The 24,021-nt window shown below is 38.5% G+C and overlaps 1 protein-coding gene across 1 annotated transcript in view; it reads left to right on the top strand.

The window, feature by feature from the left end:
- Nucleotides 1–24,021, top strand: part of EYS (eyes shut homolog) — a 1,986,267-nt gene that overhangs the window by 1,894,203 nt on the left and 68,043 nt on the right. The window contains 3 exon segments of the mRNA NM_001374351.1: nucleotides 4,706–4,888; nucleotides 21,804–21,970; nucleotides 22,788–22,932. Coding sequence (NP_001361280.1) covers nucleotides 4,706–4,888; nucleotides 21,804–21,970; nucleotides 22,788–22,932 — 495 coding nt within the window.

Here is a 24,021-nt window from a genome sequence, read left to right as displayed (position 1 = left end):
GGACAGAATATCTGAAATGATGCCCTTGAGCAAACGAGAAGGGGTGGATGAAATATCCGGGCAGAGTTAGCCTTGTCAGCAAAGGGAAGGCAAAGCATATGGATAAAAATTAAAGATTTGCGGGTGGGAGAATTTGACAGTGAAAGCATCAGGTAGTTCTCTGTTGATGGGCTTATTTTTCTCAGCAAAATAAAAAGCAAGATTAATTGATGAGAGACAATAAATATTAGATGTTTGAGGAGAGAGGAAGCATTAAATAGCCATTTTAGAGGCTGGGAAAGTGACTTGACTGGAAATATGTAGTAGGATTGCTGGTCTGGTGGAAGAGGTTTGCCCACTCGAATTGTATGGTTAGCTCGAGTGTGTTTCCTTCAGCCATGGGCTTTTCTCATTCTTCACAGATGTTAGGTACTCTCACATTCTCATTTTATGAACGAAGAAACTAAAACAGAAAAGTGAAATAACTTGCCCAAGTTTACACAGAAAGTAAAAACATCCAGAATCAAGCCTGAGCTGGCCAGCCCCAGCTGCCTCCCTCCATCACTACGCCATAGAGTAGCTCATGTTTTACTACCAGCCGGTGGGCTTCAGAATGCATCACTGCAGAGTTGAAGAAAGGTGTTCTGAAATCTGAACTATTTATAGTCTTCTTTCCACATTCCAATAGCTCATCTTAGCCACTTCTGTGCATTGTGCATAAAACTTTAATAATTCAGATTAAAAGACTAACCGCAGGTTTTTTTTTGGTGGGGGGGGGGTTGTTTGTTTGTTTTTGTCTTTTTTTTTTTTTTTTTTTTTTTTTGAGATGGAATCTCGCTCTGCATCCCAGGCTGGAGTGCAGTGGCACGATCTCGGCTCACTGCAACCTCCGTCTCGCGGATTCAAGTGATTTTCCTGCCTCAGCCTCCCGAGTAGCTGGGACTACAGGCGCGTGCCACCACACTCGGCTAATTTTCTTTTTCTTTCTTCTTTTTCTTTTTTTTTTTTTTTTAAGTAGAGGCGGGGTTTCACGGTGTTAGCCAGTACGGTCTGGATCTCCTGACCTCATGATCCACCCGCCTCGGCCTCCCAAAGTGCTGGGATTACAGGCTTGAGCCACCATGCCCGGCCACAGCAAAATATTTTTAAAAGGAAAAAATAGTTACATTAAAAACAATAATGCCTTATTTCTCTGCCATATTGGGAATGAGAAAAATTTGCCTTAGTAAATGATTAGAAAATAGAATTTTATACCCTTTCTGTGATAACTTTTGCTAAGAAGTGTTTTATAGGCACAACATTCTAAAAAGATTATACATTGAGCCTATAATATAGCACTATAACATAAAAGAAAATATCACAATATTCCCTCTTTACTCAAGGCTCTTAGAATTTTTAATGCCCCTAGATGATGTCTGGATACCTTTTGACTGTGCCTGAAATGATCCCAGAGCATTAGTGATTTTGCTTTCTTCTTCTACACACTAAACAATTTATTTTAGTTTAAATTCCAGCATCTCCCTTTTTTTCTCATGTTTCCAATTCATTCATGTAACTTTAGAAGAACTGACCAAAAAATGCATGACTTTACACATGGTATCTGTGAGGCAACTAGGGACTGCAAAAATTAAAAAAAATATACATTTAATAGCCCAAAAATAGTCCCATTACAATCTGTTCAATTTCCTGATTAGATGATGACTGATCCTCCCAGAAGGCTGATCTGGGAATTTATGCAGTAGAGTAACCAAATTAACCAAATGTTACCTGGTGGAAGACGGAAAAGGGCTTAAAGTATTGAAAAGAATGATTTGTAAGGTTGAAAGTCTTCTTTCTCCTAGTCTGAGTCCCTCATGTTCTTCTGCCTAATTCAGAGTTATAGAGACAGTGTGAGTGAAGACATAGAAGCCTCTTAGTGATGGATTATATTATCTTTGACCCCTTCTCCTGATTCCTATTGCTCCCCATAAAGGCTCTACCTTTTTATAGGTTCAAAGTTACCAAAAGAAAAAGCCCCTTGAAGTAAGTCACAACTAACGGTTTAGAGGAAGAACTTACCTATCAAAACATGCTTGGATCTCTCTGCATTGCCATTCAATAGAAATAGAATGCGAGCTGCCTATGTAATTTTGTTTTCTAGTAGCGACATTTTTCAAAGTAAAAAGAAACAGGTGAAATTTATTTTAGTAATACATTTTATTTAACCCAATGTTTAATGGATATGGGAATGTTATTAATAATATATTTTACATTCTTTGTTTCATACTGAGCCCTTCCCACACAGGCCTAGCCACAATTCAAATGCTCAACAGCTGCAGGTACCACTAGACTAAGAAATGCTGAGCATTTGACAGATCCATTCCTATGGGTCATGGTTATCATCAGTCTTCATTATTATTCTCAAACTTCAAAAGTACTTATTTTTGATAGTATAAAATTATATCATGAAATTGCACTGATAACATATTTCTATTAGCTGTTTAAATATCACACCATTGCCTTAATGAGTTACCCATAAATTGCCTTACATTTAGACTTCTGCATAAGCTTAATTCATTGTTAGATTTCTTGATATCAAAGTTCTTATTTTCATCCTTGACCAAAGTTTGGTCCTCCAGCTCTCTGTCCAATCTATGATTCACACTTCATCAACAGAGTAATATTTCTAAAAATCAACTTTGATCATTGCCCAACTACTTTAGGATAATAAAGAAAATATATAGTTCTTCATGATTTGACCACTGTCTATCTTGTTTCATTTCCTTCCACTCTCACTTTTATTCTTCATTCTAAAATTTGCAGACTTCATAAGTTCCCTGAGTATGACATGCTGTTTTGGTCTTCACACCCTAGAACACACTGTTTCTTCTGCCTGAAAGTTCTTATACCAGGCCTCAACTTTCAGTCCAGTTCAGCTGAATAAATTTATTGACTTCACACTAATTCCTTGAGTGACTAGTGCTTTTTTATCTTTGTGTCACCAGCATCTAGCACAGGGTCTGACAGTAAAATACTATATATATGAGACACGTATTTGTCAATCTAGCCTAAATGTAACCTTTAGGTAGACTCAGTTGTAAATTATTAACAGGAAGAAATATTAAAAGCAATAGATAGTCATTCCTTTTCTATTTTAGTATTAAATTTAACTGAATTCTATTTTCATAGTTTTTAATGCTAACATTGAATGATGGTCAGTATTTTTATTCTGTTTCAACTCCAGTACATTTCATTTCTCTCAATCACCCTCCCCATAGTACTACTGAAAGTGATATACCTGATGTGATATACCTGAGAGTGTTATTATCTCAGGGACACAAATTATAAAGTTTTCATTAGATTAAAAAATAAGTATAAGAAGCAGTATGTCTCAAAAGTCCCTACTTCACATTCTGGTGAGTTTTGAGAAAATTACATTTAACCTATGCCACACATCCGAGGGAATAAACTGATAAGATTTTAATAAAATATCAAAACAAAGTATTCAGCTTCACACAAATATCTTAGTTTAATAGTCATAATAAACTGATAAGATTTTAATAAAATATCAAAACAAAGTATTCAGCTTATTCACACAAATATCTTAGTTTAATAGTCATATAAAACAAAGATATACAAGCCTTTGATAATAAGCATCATTTTTCCTAAATTATTTGCTGTATACACAATTATAAACAGACATAAGCAGCTCTTTTAAGCGTTACATACCAGAGTGAGGATATTTCTTAAGGCTTGTAAAAATTCTAGTTTTACAGCTTCCCTGGAGTTCCAACATCTCTTGAGAAGGAAACAACATAAGCTCTTATTTCCTCAACCAAGCTCTCCCCAACCAATAAAAATAGATCCTAGGAATATCCCTTAATCTGGTGACATCATCCATAAAAGACAGGAATGGGGTGTCAGAATCCCCTTTCTATTTTCTGTTGTCCTCTTTGGGTAAGAAGATTTAAAAAACCAGTGGAGACTTATGAAGGAAACAGTAGAATGAAAGAGAAGAGTTTGATACAAGAAGCACCCCTCAGTTAAATTCTATTTTGTTCACACTAGCCCTTGAACTTCATCTAATTTTACCATTTCCTGTTTTTAATAAATCTCCCTACACTTTCACACCTATTGAATTCCATGCTTTTATTACTTAACAAGCATCTCAGCAAAGAAATAATGAACATTTCTTTTAGACCATTATTTTTACTTAAAGAAAAGCTCTGGTCACTCACCAATGATGATGGAAAACTGACCAATTTCCTTCCTATTTCTTGACTTTCCTAGCCCTGACCTGGGGCTTTGGCTCATATAAGGGTGCAGGATTAGAAAAGCACAGTTTGTTCAAAGCTGTGAGCTCCTCTCTAAGTCATATCCAGGTTTTGGATGCCAAATCATGTCTACGAGGCACCTGAGCAAATACTTTGGCTGCCAGTAATCTTTTCTATTTCTAAAATTAAGTTTCAAAATATAGGGTTTGCTTTTTAAGTAAATTATCCATAATGTAGAAAGAGTATGCTAGTGAAATGGTTATATAGAAGATCTCAAAACACTGCACTTCCTTTGTTCTGGTTTTGAAATTTCCTGTTGAGTCACTTAGTTACTCAATGCTGAAGGGCACTAAAGTATAATTAATGTAATAGTAAACAGACTATCTGGCCAGATGCATCAGCAAAACGTAACCCTCACTTTACAAATACATGTACAGGTTTATTTTAACTGTTTGGTTTGGGTTTTTTCACAGCTATTAATATTACTCAGCCGAGGTTCAGTGGCACAGATGCCTTTGGATACACCTCATTCCTGGCTTATTCACGGATCTCAGACATCAGCTTCCATTATGAATTCCACCTGAAGTTTCAGCTGGCAAACAACCACTCAGCACTGCAAAATAACTTGATATTTTTTACCGGACAGAAAGGCCATGGTAAGATTAACTGAACTCTCTAGGACTTGCCTTGCTCCTTTAAGAATACTTTAGAGATTCCTCAGGGACACTCTAATTGGCTGTGGTAAAAAAAAGACATTTGCCTAGATGCAGCCTCCTGCTGTTTTCTGCCTTGAGCACGTTCCCTATATATAGTCCAAAGTATTTAGCAGTTCCCTGATCCTTTCTGAAGCTCTACATCAAGACTACTGTATTAGTCAGTTTTCATGCTGCTGTAAAGAACTGCCAGAGACTGGGTAATTTACAAAGGAAAGAAGTTTAATTGACTCACTGTTCAGCATGGCTGGGGAGGCCTCAGGAAACTTACAATCATGGTGGAAGGGGATAAAGGAAGCAGAGTACTTTCTTCACAAGGCAGCAGGAAGATGTGCCTAGTAAAGGGGAGAATTGCTCCTTATAAAACCATCAGATCTCCTGAGAACTCACTCACTATCACGAGAACGCATGAGGAAAACCACCCCCATGATTTAATTACCTCCACCTGGTCGCTCCCTTGACACCTGGGGATTATGGGGATTACAATTCAAGATGAGGTTTGCGTGGGAACACAAAACCTAACCATATCAGCTACCTTTCATAATCAAAAGAAAAAATTCCTACAGGCAAACATGAGGACAGGGAAGGTGACCAAGTCACATGGGAAGTAAGTTTATTGATTTGTCCTTTCCTCTGTTTCTTTCTGTTTCTATGTCTGAAGAGAGAAGGGAAATTCTCATTTTTCCATGTGTTATAAAATGGAAATGGTTGTTGCCCTCAAAGAAAACCATTCCAAATTAAAGGAGCAAGAAATTAAGAAAGTACTCAGCCTGTAACAAAGTACTCCAGTGCCCTGGAATTGGTGGGAAATCAACTTATAACTTAAATTTGTCTCTCTTAAGTAAAAACTAGTTATGCATGTGCTAAGTCAAGGAAAATTACCTATGTTTTACTTTTAAGTCTGCAATCAACAGTTAAGCAATTAATCACCTAACTTCTCTGAGTTCAGTGTTTTCATCTGTGAGATCAACATATTGTAACAGAAAAAGACCTTTCTCTCAGCTGTCAGTGGTTCTACTGTGCTAGGGTAAATAACATATTCTGTTTTTTTCAAATCAGTGACTGTCTCTTAATACCAAACACTCTTTTCTGTATTAGCATATGTCTGAAAGGAGCCTACACCCCAAATGAAATATGGTATTTCAGACTCCCACCATGTCTGCTAGGATGGGGTACTCTATCATGTAAAGTACTATTCATTCTACCTCCAAAATTTGTTTGAATCTCTTCCCCTTCCCTATGCTGAAACCTCATGACCTCCCTACTGACCTCCCTACTGATTTCCTGCCTGCAATTAATTCTCCACATTGTAATAAGAGTTAGCCTCTTAAAAGGTTTATTAGATCATGTCTGAACCTTGTTTAAAACCCATCTGTGGCTTTTTACTGCACTTAGAATGCAATCCAAACCTCCTTATCATGTTCTCACAGGGCCTTCAGGATCAGATCCCAGTCTGCATCTCTGAACACAACCAGGCCACTCTCACTATCTCTGTGCTCTTCTCCTACAGCTCTTCTTCCAGTGCCTTAACCACCAAGTGCTTTCCTGTCTCAGAGGTTTGGTGCATGCTTTTTCCTCAGCCTTGACAGGAAATAGCTATCATAGCGGTCAAGGGAGCAGGCTCCAGAGACTGGTGATGTGGACATGAATCAATCTCCACCATGTGCAAATTATGTGTCAAGTTACTTAATGTCTTTGTGCCTCTATTTTCTAACCTATCAAATGAGTATAGTAACAGTGTATTTCCTTACAGTGTTGTGAGGAATAACGAACTTAATACATGGGAAGCTCTTAAAATATTGTTGGACTCGGCCAGGCGCGGTGGCTCACGCCTGTAATCCCAGCACTTTGGGAGGCCAAGGTGGGTGGATCACCTGAGGTCAGGAGTTTGAGAGCAGCCTGACCAACATGGAGAAACCCTGTCTCTACTAAAAATACAAAATTAGCTGGGCGTGGTGGTGCACACCTGTAATCCTAGCTACTTGGGAGGCTGAGGCAGGAGAATCGCTTGAACCCAGGAGGCAGAGGTTGCAGTGAGCCGAGATCGCACCATTGCACTCCAGCCTGGGCAACAAGAGCGAAACTCCGTCTCAAAAAAAAGAAAAAGAAAAAAAAAATCATTGTACTCAATAAACATGGTAGTGTGTCTTTTCTCAAAAGGGCCTTCTGTAGCCACCTTCACCAAAGTAAGTCTTGTCCCACCCCATCCAAGTTATTCTCTACCTCAACTTCTTATTTACTTCCTTCATTGCCATTACTTTAATTTAGTATCCTTTTATTTATTTTTAATATAGTTGTTTCTTGTCTGTTTTCACTAACAGAATGGGAGCTTTATATAGAAAGAGATCAAGTCAGCCCTGTTCAACTTTATACCATAATCAGTATTTAATGAATGAATAAAATAACCACAATAAGAACAAATAATTGCATGAGATACAAATCCACAACAGAGCTTCACGAGGATTCCTAAAGAGTGGTCATTCTTAGGGATTCTCAGTTCAAATGCTATGTCCTCTATTAGTATTTCCCCAGCGGTTCCCCTCCTCGCAACTCTTCCATCAATTCCCCTTCGTCTGAGCATGGACAGCCTGTTCTGCATTAGGATGTGGAGCCTTTGTTACAGGCTTTGGCTGGCTGCAAAGTTCTAAATTTCTCTTCTCACTTATAGAAATGGTGAGTTATCACTGTATCACCCACAAAGCCTCTCTCCAATGGTTTTAATAAATATCTGTGAATGTGCCCACTATAGCGCAGGAAGGGAAATAAAGAAATCCTACTCCTAACCCTTTACTCTGCACACCACTTATCATATATTTATCAATTAAATTCTTCTCATTTGAAAAAAAAAAAAAAAGCCTGGCAAATGAAAACTTCAAATGAGTATTACAGACCCTAGGTCTGTCTTGTTTCAAAACAGATATTCTAAATCCTGATAGAGTCAAACAGGGAGAACCCAAGCAAAAGACAAACACCTAGACCATGATACCGAAATACTGCCACCAAAACCCTTTAGTACTCATCTACCAAATTCTCCTTCAAAATCTTTAACACACACATAAAAAATATAAAGCAATGTTTTAGCCACCTCATTTCTAAATTGTGAAATCTTACATGTGACGTTTTCTAGTCCTCTCTAGTATTTTGCTTTGTATGCAAAGGAATTACTGCTAATTCTACATTTGCATTTATAGGTTTATTGCATGGTTAAATAAAGGTTAGATAACAGATTGATAAACTGTGAAGTTCATTTTCTAAAAACTGAAAATGAGAGCTCTAAAACATACAGTTGCACATTGCACCACATGAGGGAGCAAGAAGACCAGCTAAAAAATACAAATCGCACTAAAGAGCTTTTTCTTTAAATGGACACAATAATTATACATATTTATGGGGTATAATGTGATGTTTCAATACATGTATATATTGTGTAATGATTTAAGACAGAGTTTCTCCAAATAAGAGCTCTTCACACATATATTAAAATAACATGAATGTGCTTGTTAAAACTCTAGTTCCCAGGCCTTCTTGAATCAAAAATTAGAATAAAATAAAATAAAATTTTATCAAGAATCTTAGGTTCTTTTTATGCAACTAATATTTGTTTTTTTTTTTTAATTTTACTTTAAGTTCTGGGATGCATGTGCAGAACATGCAGGTTTGTTACATAGGTATACATGTGCCATGGTAGTTTGCTGCATCTATCAATCCGTCATCTAGGTTTTAAGCCCTGCATGCATTAGGTATTTGTCCTAATGCTCTCCCTCCTCTTCCCCTCCTTATGCAAGTAATATTTGAAGGCAACTACTGAAAACCTCCAGAAGCCAACTAAATTAGACCACATGCAAGTATGGACTAAGGTATGTAATTATTGGCCATAATACCATATGTAGGGATTATTCATCAATTTATATAGAATAAAGCTATGAATTAAAGAAGTATGTCTTTTAAAACGTATCATTATTATTAACCATACAATTTACAATTATCTATTCTTAGAAGAAATGACCCAAGTCAATGTTATTATAGTAGTACGTATGCATTTAGATGTTATTGCTTAATAATATTGATCTCTAACCTACATATTGGTTGTTACTACAAAAGTCACCATACCATATGCTGCCTTTATCTTCCTCAGGTGAAGAGATGCACAAAGTCCCAGTGTTTATAAGATAACTTGAGTAAGCCAACCTCTAATTTCTGATATGTCCATATAAAAAGCAAGGGGACAACACTGATGATAGTCTTCTCTGAGTCTTTCAAAGCTGAACACTCATTTTGCAAATACTGCCACCAAATACTGCCACCACCATTGAACTCTCTGGAAATATCCTGTCAAACACTTCATCTTGAAAATGTCCCTTTGACTTATGATTTTTACCTAACCTAATCCTCTTCCTATGCTTCTGCAGTCATATTTGGTGTTTCCTTCATTAGCTCCTCTTCCTTTTCTGCCCTCCACTCTCTTGTAATGTACATCTTAGAGACTGGCTCTTCTAGAATCCACCCTATATATCCCACAGTAGTCCACAGATGAATACATGACTTCCCCTCCTGTATCCCTTTTGTTGATAACTGTTCTAAACATTCCGCTTCAGCCAGAAACCGAGGAATCATCTCAATTTTTCCCTTTCATTCATTTGGACAAATATTGGTTGGGCACCTAGATAAGGCCTTCTTTTAGGTGCTGGGGAAGCAGTTATTAACAAGACAGATGAGGTCCTGGTCTCTCTCCATTTCATCCCCCATGTTCTATGAAACTCTGAGGTCTGTCCATTTTTCCTCCCAGTTACTTTGTTTTTTTCTCCTTCTTTCTATCCTCATTGCTCCTGGCTTCTCTGTCACACACTATTGCAATAGCAATAGCCTCATTTCTAGTCTCTCTGCTCAGTCATGTCCTTCTTCCCTCTATTCTCCTCTTTGTTACAAGGGATGGTTCTAACATACAAGTCCAAACATTTCTTAGCTAATCAATATGTTTCATCATAGCATACCACCTAAGCTCCTCTGCATAATATACAAAGACACTTATCAAGCCCCTACCCATTTGCACAATCTCCTTTTGTTTCATTCCGCCCCGTACTTGGCAATATTAGCACATGTGTACATCCTGTGTCATGTGACTGTGTCCCCCGCTTCTATGCAGGCTTGTTCCACCTTCCTGAGCCACCCATGCTTCATAGGCATGCCTCCAAAACACTGCCCTTTAAGCCTCAACTCAAAAGATCATTCTTTAGAGTCTTTAACTCTTCCAGAAATTTTTGTTTGTATTTTGAGACGGAGTGTCGCTCTGTCACCCAGGCTGGAGTTCAGTGGCACGATCTTGGCTTACTGCAACCTCCATCTGCCGGATTCAAGTGATTCTCCTGCCTCAGCCTTCTGAATAGCTGGGATTACAGGCGCCCACCACCATGCCCAGCTAGGTTTTTTTGTATTTTTAATAGAAACGCGGTTTCATCATGTTGGTCAGGCTGGTCATGAACTCCTGACCTCAGGTGATCCACCCACCTCAGCCGCCCAAAGTGCTGGGATTACAGGCGTGAGCCACTCAGCGCCCAGCCTCTTCCAGAAAAATGTAACAATTAATCTCACTGCAGTTCATTGGTAACAATTCTCATATCTTTTAAAAACTATCTGGATATCTTGCAAACCAGAACCACTACTTTCCTTTTATATCAATAGTGGCTGTCACATATAAATATTCAACAGTTTTTTAAAGAATGAATATAAAAATGCATGGTCCCTGATGTAGTAAAACTTACAATCAATTTAGAAAAGCAAAACAGGTACTTAAAGTTTTGTTAATTAACAACACTAAACCAGGAACCATTTCTGGCACACACAACCTCTATCACAATGTCTAATACATATCTGGAATATAAATAGCACTGAATGCAAAGATGTACGTAAGTGATAGAAAACGTGGAAGTCAGAAAGTAGAAATCTCATCCAGTGAGAACCGTCAAAGAACAGAACACATCCTCCAATATGTTTCTCATCCTTCCCTTTCACTTTGAGCAATCCTCCACAATTAGTGCTACAGCAGCCCTGCTGATATTTGCTGTTCCATTCTCCCCCGCCCAGGCTCAGCTGCTCGACTCCAACAGTGCATAAACAACCAGTTCATGCTACCTGAGATCCATCACTCTCATTCAGTCCACCTCTTGCCTGGAATGCCTCTTGCCTGGAATGCCTGCCCTAGTCCTCTTTACCTCTCCCAGTACCTACTCATTCATGTAATGTTCTCTGACAAACTTGGATCTCTTATATTCTACCTACACAAAGCCTACATAGCACTTGTGGTTTTATCCCATAATTTGGTATCTAATTAAATACTGTTTTGTCATTTACAATCACTGCTTTGAATTATATGAGGGTACCATTTTCATAAATCAAAGCATTAGAATAGCAGCAATTTCATAATCTTAATCTTGTCCCTCAACAAGATTAATCATAAATTCTTTCCATTTCTTTTGGATTCCCAGCTGCATCATTCCTGTGCTGGATAGTTGGTGAAAAATCAATAATTACATGTTTATTGATTATTTCACTAACTGAAAGTCTCTCTGTGGACAGAGGCTATCCTAGTTAGCTAATAATTCTGTGTAGGCATTGATTTGGATTGTAGTGAAGAAGTTAGGATCTAAATGAAGGGGGAGGGGAAACATGTAGCACTGTTTGAATCATTGAAATATAAGTTAAAATCTCAACTGTAGTTTGTATTAAAATTATATAATACAGTAATAAAAAAATTTTAGGAGCTGGGCACAGTGGCTCACGCCTGTAATCCCAGCACATTGGGAGGCCAAGGCGGGTGGATCACCCGAGGTCAGGAGTTCAAGACCACCCTGGCCAACATGGCAAGACCCTGTCTCTACTAATAATACAAAAATTAGCTGGGCATGGTGGCAGGCAGCTGTAATCCCAGCTACTCAGGAGGCTGAGGCAGGAGAATCACTTGAACCTGGGAGGTGGAGGTTGCGGTGAGCTGAGATCGTGCCATTGCACTCCAGCTGGGTGACAAGAGTGAAACTGTCTCAAAAAAAACAGAAATATATATATATATATATATATACACATATGCATATATATATTTTAGAAGAAATATATTTGACTTCCTGGAAATTTGATCTGTGCACTTAAGCACTTTATGCACATAGCTTTCTGTCAGTCACCAGCATGTAGATCTTCTATGCTGTGGTAATTATGAAAGGTTGCCTCATATTTTCTGCCAAATAATTTCTTGTTTGCTTCAAGCCCTTAGTTATAAACTGTAACAGAAATAAGGGTGCATAAATATAGCTTGATTATTTTTCTGTGGAAAAGTGAAATGAATGTCACCCTACAGAACAGAAAAAGAAAATTGAAGCGGTGAGTGTCACAGAAGCAATCAGCTCAGCCTGTTCTTCAGAGAGCCCTGGTAGGGATCAGGCAGAAGGAAGATGCCTGATGAATGAGAGTAGGCTGTGGCCAATTCCCTAATGTAACACATAGTTCAATTGCACAGCACTGAGGTATTTTATAAACAAAACTGACAGTGTATGCCCATATTCAATTTTTTATAACAGAAAAATGCTCATTATTTTATTCTGTAATCACACCAGGAAGACTAGAAATCATGAGAATTTTCTTCCTGAGAACCTCAAATTATCAAGTCTTGGTTTTCATGGAATCAAATATCCTGTACTATAATGTCAAAATTGTCTGTTTTAAATTATTTGAGTCTTTTAAAATAGTTTAAAAAGAAGTTAAGCTATTCACTTTCCCGACTGACTGAGAAACATAAAAATTGTCACATGTGACTAGTATTCAAACAGGGTTAGAAATGACAAAGATATATAGATACTTGCAAATCTTCCCCCATCTTTTTTCAAATGTATTTCTGAAGAGGGAATATACATTTAAGGATGGTTCAAAGTGGGTAACCTTGATTTCACAGGGGAACATCCAGAGAACAAAAAGAGAAGGGGCCAAGTGCAAATCAATCAACTACAAGCCCACATTTTCAAGTTCGTTCTATACTTGCAGTAAGCCCATGTGGTTTCATCTTGTGGAAATTTAAGTTTACCCACAAACTGGTGCTTACATCCCTTATTTTCACAGTCTCATCTCTGACAGCAAGACAGATACAGATTTGCCACTTTTTCTAGTCTCACCTCCTTTTGCTCAAGAGATATAAAAATGTGGGCCATATGTAGCCCCAAGAAATGCGTTTTATCACATTTTCATATTCTCTGAGCACAGCACTGGATTTGTTGTTCCTATCAACCCTTCCACACTGTCTGTTCACTAGCACAGATGGAAGTCAGGACACCACATTAATTTGGCCACAAAAAGAGCCAGTCTACATTGCCTACATTTTAATGGTTTTAATCCCATGAGGTAGACACTATATTGTATCCATTGTGCTCAATGGCTAATGATGAAACATCATTGTCATGGCTGTACATGGTTCTAATGCTCTCAAAACTCTAGAATATCCATACCTGAACAGTCACATCAACAGAACAGGAAGCCAAAAGTTTGCCACTATGAACAGGAGCTGTACAGATCTAAGATAAACAGAGACTATATGCTCTTTAAGATTTAATCCAAAATCTTTAGTCATCTTAATTTTAGTTTAGCATCCCCTAAAGTAGAGACTGTAACTGAATATGGGATAAAAATGGCTCAAATGTCTAGAATCCTATACCACTTAATACATCCTGTTCTGGCAGTAAGGACTTTCACTCATTTGGGTCTTGTTTCTCACATATCAACCTAGATATATATTTTTTGTTTTACTTTAGTTTTGATTCTAATTGCATAAACTTCTATAATTTTCCTAAGACCTTTCACACTTATCTAACTTTTCATTCATATCTAATTTCACTTTCTTCCTAAAAACTGAATATACCCTCTCATAGCCAGTTGAAAAGACAACTGAAACTCAATTAGGTTCATCTTGGTGTCTCTGTCGCAGAATCATTGTTTTGTTATATTAAGAATATTTAATCAAAAGATCGTTTCCTTCTTTCAGAAATCAAAAGGCATTACAAGCCCTAGAACTATAATCAAATGGCTGCAAAAATATCTTCACAAAACGTTCCTCCAGATGGGAACTCCCACCAGTAATTAAGCGCCGTTCTGTAAGCAATATTCATTTGGTGGGAGAACCACAGCACCATCGTTGTGGCTCCTCTTACATTTTCTCTTTCAGCCTTGACAGGAAAGGAAGAAGGGAGAAGAAAAATTTACTTGTCACTTAGAATTTCTTAATCCATTTGGAAATATCTTTTAAAACATTTGAAGTTATTCCTAGAGACAATCCAATGAGGTGTTATCTTTACCAGTTTTTCAAAAGAGTGAGATAACTGGAAGTGAGCAGCCAGAACTTAAATTAGCAAAATGTCCAAGATTACACGCTCATGTCCTTGTACTACTTGGGACTTTGCTGAACTCTGCAAAGTACATTATCATATTTAGAGGAATAAATTAAATTTAATAAATAATACTATTTTACCATATTAGAATAATAGTTTGAAGAAATAACAAATTACAACTATTATTCCTTTACTATTAAGTCCTTCCTTCTAAATGAAATACTTTAGGAAATTTAATCTATTGGAATTAAAAGACTGATGGATCATCTGAATGAGTATTACCATGTTTCTATGATGTTAAAAGTCACAACATTAACCTTTGCATTAACTGGAGTATGCTGAAATACACATGGATTTCACAGCACTGTCTATATAAATGTTTTAGAGTCCCAATATGCCCCTTCAGAACAATCTGAGGAACAGCTTCTAAACCATTCTGAACCCTTATGTAAAGAACTTGAGAGTGAACTTCTGCCACTTCCAGACAAGTAGTTCTAATTTCTGGGGTATGCCCTAAGCACATCAAGTGAGAACACAAGCATGTACCGCTTCATAACTTACAACACACAATGATTAGTGAGAATCAGTAGGAGAAACAGCAGGACAGGTGTGCCTCGAAAGTCTCTCCAAAGCACAGACTTGAATTACATCTTTTATAAATGAGTTTTATGCATCCTTTGAGGGTTTCATTAATGAATCCATGGCTTGAACCACTAGCTACTCTTTTCCAGGCCATCCTTCAAGGTAGAACTAATTAGACCACTACTAATTACAGTTACTTCATGGGCATATTTTTTTCTCATGAGAATTTCATAATGATTACCATAAGGCACTCAGGGTTGCCGCGCAGTTCTGACAATTTTCTCTCCTTGTTATGTTTCTCTCTTTTTCCTTCAGGTCAAACTGACTTGCACAGTTTCTCCTGGGCTTACTCTCTGAAACCTTTGATTCTTTTCCTCCTTCCTATATAATAGATTTCCCCTTCTTGTTCATAAGTGCGAACTAAATCAGAGGCTGTGCTGATGAGGTTCAGCCAGGTTGGAGAACTACCAATATAAATAGTAAAACCTTTAGGTTTAAAATCAAACCACCTACGGAAAAATCCTGCAAGCAGACCTAAGTAATTTAGGGAAAAAATACCATAAGCTTAACTATAATTATATGCTTGCAACAAAAACATTTTTTCATATTTGCTCCCAAGGTTGTATATATTTAAGATCTGTTACTATCACTACCACCCATACCTTCTGCATCAAACTTTTAAAACCCATATTAGACTGCTTAGAATGTCCTGACACTCTTGTCTCAACTACTTTGCTCTTTTCTTTCAGAATATTCATAGCAGCATCCTTCACCTTGTTTCCATGTTTTATCATCATTCCCATCCCTAACAATGCCACCATCCACTTCTTCACCTAGACTAAGTCCTTGCTTCCATTAATAAATCACTATTCTTGGTGCATTATGAGGCCAGATGGTATTCTGATCACAGCATCTCATCTTGTTCCCCCATGAGATTTGCTCTAACCAATCTTATGAGTTGCTGTTATAATGCTAAGCATGGCTTGCCACAACATACTCACTTTGAAACTCACTGCTTAATGGTGCTGATGGAGTTGTTATGACTTTTCTTTCTAGCCAAAGAGAGATCCAGTTTTTTTTTTCCTGTACATTCTAAAAGGATTTTTATTCACTTCCCAGATCTTGTTATGCTTAACTACTATTCAAGTAGAGTCACTTCCTATTGTTTCCTTCCTCCTCTTTTTACTACTTGCACAACCATAATCTCTCTAAATCCTTCCTTCTTAGCACCAGCTCTGAAGTAATATCCAACAAGTATCTCTTGCTTTGTCTAAAAATCTTCCTAAGGCTGATTTCATTAAGATTCACTGTGGGTTTGTGTTCTGCATACCAAATGAGCTTGGTTCCAATTCTTTTCATGAAAAAAACTCTCACTATGTCAATTGCTAAACATTTCTACATGGCAATACAAATGTGGATTATCACCTGTTGCTTTGTGACTTGACAAATATAAAAATATAAATTGCTTATATATTTCCCAAAGCTACTCATGGAATAATGTTTAATAGAAAGCTAAATTTGAGAATGAAATAATTCTATAGCATTGGTGGTTGTTTGAATATGCCATTGCTTATGTTATTATGGGCTGTTAAGCCAAGAAAGTCCCATTACAAGAAATTCCAGGAAAGTGACATAAGACATAAATAGATGTTTAAAAACGATGCCTTCAAGTCATTTCATTTCACCTCCATGTTTGATCCTCCAAAATTTTTAGTTGGATCAAAGTAATGCACTGAAGCAATTTGGGCTATAGCAAAAACAAACAAAAAAAAAAGAAAGAAAGAAAAATTGTACTACTCCTGTTCCCGATCCAAGAGGCTAACTAGGAGCCAGGAATGCCTGCTTCCCAGACTTTATAAAATGGGGGAATGAAATAAGGTACACAAAGTTATGGTCAGGCCAGAGTTGCTGAGAAAAGAAATATGCATTTATTGAGTACCTACTATGTGCTAGGTTGGCAGTGGGCTAATGCTTACACATTAAATCTCACTTAATCCTTAGAATAATCTGAAGAGATATTATTATCCCTTTTTATTTCCCAGAGAGAAGCATTTGGGAAGGGGGTGCTGAAGGTGGGAGAGAGGGGCACAACCCCAGTCAGACTTGTTTCTCCTTCTCTGCTGCATGGACATTGTTTAAGAGCACAGGCTCTGGAACCAAGCTGTCTTCAGACTCAGGCTCCACCACCTAGCAGCCACATCGCTTTCAGACATCCATGTGTGCATCAGCATCAACCCCCACATACTGCCCTGACAGGTTTCAGTGTCTCATCTACATACAAAGGCTCTAAGCGGCCTCAAATGTTCAGGAAGGTCTCATTTTCATTTTGTTCTTTCCTGATTTGTTTTATGATGACACCAAGGAGAGACAGCTAGATAATTTGTGGGACCCATTGCAGAATAAAAAGGCAAACTCCCTTGTTCAAAAAGCAGGGAGAAATGCCGTTAAAGATACTAAAATATAAAGCATTTTTCTTTCTTCACTGATCTCTCAACATTATAATGACTTAGAATGAGTAAGAATAAGCTTAGGATGACTAAGCTTAACTTAGAAAGTCACCATAATGTCTTTTATTTGCATTTATGTCATTCTAAGTTAAAAAATTAAAAATATTAAAATTTACCATTCATTTTTACATTGTGCAATGCCACTTTAAAATGCAAATAGAAAAGTATTTAATGCACATGCAAAATCACCAAAATTACACAATTGATCTTTCAAAGCTTGTGCATGCATATGTACTTCCTTCTTAACAAAACACCAGAAACACTACACAAATTTAAGTTAACGTCTTTATTTCAGTTCTTGATATGCACACATTCTATCAACACTCTCGACCTTTGGCTACTGATGAGTAAGGTAGGAGTGAGAGGAAAAGGAATTGTGGACTTCCCTCTTTTTCTGTTTTTTTTCTCTATCATCATTTTCAGTGTAAATAATTAGCTAATACAGAAAAGTAGTAGGAGTAATGATGAAATAATAGGGTTCCTTGATGATTCATGATTTTTAGACCACCACTCCCTTCTTCTTGCATTTGAAGTAAGTTCTGGCCTAAATGGAGCATGGCCTCTTGGGGCTGTCACATCCCCCACTTAGTCATTAAACATAATATATTTACCTTGTACTCATTTTGCGTTATCACTGAACTCCCAGTACTGTGGGAATTTTGTTCTTGTGGGATATCACAAGCCTTACATGTGAAAGAGCAAACATGCATATTGTATTTAGGGGTCTTCTCTGTTACCACTCATGTTTGTTGCTTCATGGACTTCACTTTCAAAACACAGTTCAAAGATAAAAGTATTAAGAATTTCAAGACAGTGACACAGAGCATTAAACCAAGCAACAGGGCCCTTTGGAACTTAAAGCCCCATGCAACTGCACAAGTTTCATGCCTTGGCCCTCTTACAGTTACTAATACCAATCAGGCCTTATTACGAAAAAAAAACAGTTGGGGATTCTCTCAAAAAATATTTCTAGGATCTAGCTTCAAAGATTCTCATGCAAGTGGTATAAGACAGGTTCTAGAAAGTGTATTTTTGTTTTTATATATATTTTTTATTATACTTAAAGTTCTAGGGTACATGTGCACAATGTGCAGGTTTGTTACATATGTATACATGTGCAATGTTGGTGTGCTGCACCCATTAACTCGTCATTTACATTAGGTATTTTTGAACCATTCCCTAAATGATTGCAAAGGACTTCTAGGTTTGGAAACACTCTAGAGCAATTCCAAGTCACTTTCCAGGTACCGGCTGTGACAGTAAACTGCTTTTCTTCCTCTTATCTACTCCATCATTTACTACCAGAGTTGATACTCAGGGAAGATCAAGAGTTGAAGGAGTAACAGAGGAAAGGAAAGCAACCTGATGGACTCATGGCATGGGAATAGTATGCTATCATCTGCTTGATGGGTGATTGGTTCCCTGGCTCTCCTTATCCCCTCCTCTTGGTGCATCCCCAGTCCTTTGCCCTGGGACAGGTCTGTAGGCAGGAGCACCTATAAACTAAACTCAGCCTTTTCCCCCAGACTGTTCCTTTCCTAGGGTCCTAACTCCATGACTGACCCTGCCACTGCACCTGGTTCTTTAAGCCAGATTCTGCAGAACCACCTTCTCTCTCTTCCTCAACTCTTCATCCAAATTGATCTGTCCTTTCAAATTTTCCTTCCAAATCACAAGCAAATTTCCTGCCATTTTTCTGACCCCTCTGTCACTACCTTAATTTATTTAGGTGTTTAATGTATTTCAGTATCATTTCCTCTTCTGAATCACTTGAATGACTTTCCAGTGAGCCTCCTTATGTACCTCCATATTCTATCCTCAACATTACTAGAAGATTCTTCTAACATCCAGATCTAATACACTTCTCTTATTCAAAATCCTTTCATGATTCCTAAGAGTCTCTGGTAAAATACTTACATCATTCATTGCAGCATGTTAGACCCTTAAAGATATAGCCCTTTCTCCCTTTTCAGTTTCCTTTCCTGCAACAGGCACTAAATGCCAGTCAAGCCCACATCCCAGCAGTTCTTCTTTTTTTTGAGAGGGAGTCTCGCTCTGTCGCCCAGGCTGGAGTGCAGTGGTGCAATCTTGGCTCACTGCAAGCTCCACCTCCCAGGTTCACACCATTCTCCTGCCTCAGCCCCCCGAATAGCTGGGACTACAGGCATGCACCACCACACCCGGCTAATTTTGTTTTTGTATTTTTAGTAGAGATAGGGTTTCACCGTGTTAGCCAGGATGGCCAGGATGGCCAGGATGGTCTCGATCTCCTGACCTCGTGATCTGCCTGCCTCGGCCTCCCAAAGTGCTGGGATTACAGGCGTGAGCCACCCTGCCCGGCCCCAGCAGTTCTTAAACATACCCTGTTCTTCTCTGCTCCTTCTGGGTTGCTGCAAAGTTCTCCCTTCTGATTTAAACAGCACTCTTCACTGTATCCTCTTTTTTCATCTAACAAGCTCTTGCTTGTCATTTTCTGGGTAAGCTCAGAAACCGACTCAAAAATCACCTTTTTGCTTTCCTAACCCTCCTCCTCACCCTGTCTTAATGGCTGCCCCCATTTGTTTCTATTCTGCTCTTCATGGAACTTGAAACAAACCTCCTATCTCCTCCTGACCAGGCGGTCAAGGACCTAAGGATAATAATGATGCTCCTGGCATGAAATGGGCTCTCCATAACTGGAGGAAGGAGAGCACAAGGCAGAAAGGAAAGAAGGATATAGCTGAAATGAATATGCCCTCCCATTACCTTACAGTTCAGCTGGCACAATACTGGCTCCACTCCCATAACCTGGACAATTTGAAAGACAATTCAGATCCCCTCTAGACTCTCTCAGAAAAATTCCCATTCACAACCCACAGAAAAATCTCATGTTTCCTCCTCCACCTCTCCCAATTTCTTCTATATCCCAACAGCTGCCTGAAAGACTATCTCCAATCTCTAGTAATAGTTTTTCTCCTTTCTGCCTTTCTGACTGCCTTCCTGAATCTATGTTTTCTCTTGAAACACTGAACTTTCCGTTTTAAATATACAACCCAGCTAACCTGATTCAGCATTGCAGGTGGGAAGAAATCACCAGAATTTGAGGAAGTGAAAAAGAGACTTGCCATAAGTTCCCAATGTACTCGGTCAATGGTAGGTCACTTAATACAGTTGCTCTTAAACATGACTGTATATATTAGACTCACCTAGAGAGCTTTCAAAAGTAACCCTGCTCAGGGCCCATGGCAGACCCTTTAGAAAAGCAGAGGCAGCGTTCAAGTATCTCTAAATAATATTTCTGTCTTCCACTTTCCAGTGCCTCAGGAAGCCCACCTCTCCACCCTATCTGGAAACCTACATCCCTGCAGAGCTTTCTCTCCTTTACCCTGATCAAAGTAACAATAGAAACCCAGTCAACAGACAAAGCATCATTCCTATAAATGCAGAAGGAGGAGGCTGTGCATACTCATAATAAATTTTTTCTATGTCAAGGACTCAATTCAGCTTTTTCTCCCATGCTTAAACCTCTTACTTCTAGGGGATTCTTACGTTCTTCCTCTAAGCAGCAGTCTTTGCCTCAGTTTCCTGACTGCTAGCCCCAGTATTGAATTCTTCTTTTGCCCCACCCACTAACACACCTTTCAGAAGCTGGGTTACGTATTTGGGTCCCTGCTTCCTGTGAACAGATCTCTTGCGATATACCAACGGATCATCCCGGAACTTCTTAATCCTGCCAAGGATACTGCTAGCACCTTCCCCTAGTGATTAATGCTGGGTCTCTCCCAACCACTTCCCTTGTCCCGTGGGTCTTTAAGAACTGTCTCCTGAGTGTTCTGGGTCCTGGAACTCACTATACTGCATGGATGGCTCTGAACTAATGGAAGGAGAGAGAGAAGGGGGAACACAGAAACAATCCACCTTTAAATGGTCATGGGGCATGGTTAAGAGCTTTTGTAATAGAATAATGATAACATTCTGAGCAATCACAGGAATAAATTGGTCTTTATACTATTCTCAAATCATAGAAAGAACTTCAAAGCTGATGCTAGGTCATCTCAGCCTTTTGAATCTCGTTAGCTACCAGAGCAATTCTACTCCATTGTGAAGTTCTTCTTATTGTAAAGTGCACACTGAATTTCACTCCTACAAAAGGAGATTTTAATCCCATTCAACTTTTTAGTTATTCATTGATCATTCCCCAGGTTGACCAGAACCCTCATGGCTTCAAAGACATAAACTCTTGGTGCTCTGTTTCTGGGGCTGGGAATAACAATACCCAGTTGCACATATACCTAAATGCTGACAAGAGACTAAATGTGTATTATAACTTACCATACTGATCTGTAATTCAGAACCAGTCAGTAAAATAAAGCTGATGGAACTCCTGAATTTCCTCTCAGTGAGCATTCCCCATGTGTCTTCTCATTCCAGGGTTGAATGGCGATGACTTCCTGGCTGTGGGCCTGCTCAATGGCAGTGTGGTTTATAGTTATAACCTGGGGTCTGGCATAGCAAGCATCAGGAGCGAGCCCCTCAATCTGAGCCTTGGAGTCCACACTGTTCATCTGGGGAAGTTCTTCCAAGAGGGCTGGCTGAAGGTAAAGAGTCATTCCTTCGTCTCTTCTACAAACTGAGAGCACTAGTATATTGTCGGATCTGTGCTAAGATACGGAGGTGAATAGCCCATGATGCCTACATCCACGAAGTTCACAAACTATTGTACCAACTAGGGGAATAGAGAGATGATTACAATTAAGTGGTGTGAGAACAAATAAGAGGGATTACTAACACAGATAAGGGTGAGAGAGAGGATTCAGAAAGTGCTTCCCAGAGAAGGTGATGCTTGAGCGTAACTTCAAATAGAAGTTAGGAAAGAGAACAATGGCCAGTATTAGCTTAAGGAATGCAAGTAGTTCAGCATGGTTTTCAGATCGGAGGATGGGGGAGCAAGAGAAGTGGTTAGAGACAGATAAGGTCTATATTATCAAAGGGCTTAGATGTGCTAAGAAGTTTATATTTTTATCTAAAGAACTATGAAGAGCTACTTAAAACAGGAAGGTGGGTACCATGTTGATTTCTAATTTTTGATAAATGACTCCGGTGGTTCTATGGAGAATTGATAGAAGAGGAGGAAGGCTAAATGGAGGGGAATCAGCAGGATGCCAGCACCTAATCTTTGAAGAACTTTGATTTTGATTGAAATGCAAAACCATGACTGCTATATTAATATATCCCTGGTAACAGACACCAGCAGAGAAGCAGAGAATTGAGTGGTATCGTGTTTTTTATTTCTTCAAAATTCAGGTCTTTGTAAATTTTTCATGCCAAGTTAATGGGAAATAACGAAAGAGTATCTTAACAGTTCACCCTGGGGAATTAATTCCTTTTTTAATAGGTTTTTTTTCCCTTTTGAAGGTAGATGATCACAAAAATAAATCCATTATCGCCCCAGGAAGACTGGCTGGTCTCAATGTCTTCAGTCAGTTTTATGTAGGTGGCTACAGTGAATACACTCCAGATCTCTTACCAAATGGAGCAGATTTTAAAAATGGTTTTCAAGGTAAGGCGTGGACATTTTTTATATCATACCTACTTATTTCAAATGTTGAGGGAAAAAAATATTTTAAAGGTATACTTCTATCTCCCAAACCAGCTATATGGATTGCTTTCAGACTTGAACAAAGTTTGATTTTAATCAGAAACATTCATTTACTATTTTTTTTTTAGATGGAGTTTCGCTCTTGTTGCCCAGGCTGGAGTGCAATGATGCAATCTTGGCTCACCACAACCTCCGCCTCCTGGGTTCAAGTGATTCTCCTGCCTCAGCCTCCCGAGTAGCTGGGATTACAGGCATGCACCACCACGCCCAGCTAATTTTGTATTTTTAGGAGATGAGGTTTCTCCATGTTGGTCAGGCTGGTCTCGAACTCCCGACCTCAGGTGATCCGCCCACCTTGGCCTTCCAAAGTGCTGGGATTACAGGCCATGACCAGCCTCATTTACTATTTATTGACCACTTACTACATATGTACTAGATGTTTAGGATGTTTCAATGAACAAATCAAAGATTTCTGCACTTAATAACTAGTTGGAGAGATAAACACTAAATGTAATTAGTTAATTATATAGTCGTATAATGCGATAAGTTCAATGGGAAAAGGGAAATGGAGAGCATGATTTAAAGGAATCGGGATTATGGGTAATTGTTTATACAGGGTGCTTTTTAAAATAGGCTGAGCAGGGTAGACTTCAAAGAGTCACAGTAAAAATTGAAACTCCATCTAACTTTGGAGTTCAAAAGGCAAGAGACAGACTGCAGTCAACCCATCCATACCACCAAGGGGTAGCCCACAGAGGCCAGAGCAAGCCAAGAGGATTAAGGACAACATTGTGCTTGGGTGAGCAATCTTATTGCTACAGTCTGTTTTCCTGTGTTCAAATAGTTCTGTATTCAAATGAGATCAGCACACACATAGCTGGCCCTTTCTCTTACAGAAACACTAAGATTGCACACTCCTGGAAGTATGTCAACTGCCACAGTCCTTAGTGAGGATGGGAATCTTGGGCAAGTCTTCTTGGGAATTGCCACTTATGCCACAGTCTTATAGAAAATTCAGGACTTTGAGATCCCCTAATTTTATTATTCATC

Source organism: Pongo abelii, chromosome 5 (assembly GCF_028885655.2).
Source record: "Pongo abelii isolate AG06213 chromosome 5, NHGRI_mPonAbe1-v2.0_pri, whole genome shotgun sequence".
NCBI classification, from domain to species: domain Eukaryota; kingdom Metazoa; phylum Chordata; class Mammalia; order Primates; family Hominidae; genus Pongo; species Pongo abelii.
Note: the sequence above shows the minus strand (reverse complement) of the source record. Positions and strands in the feature narration are given on the sequence as shown.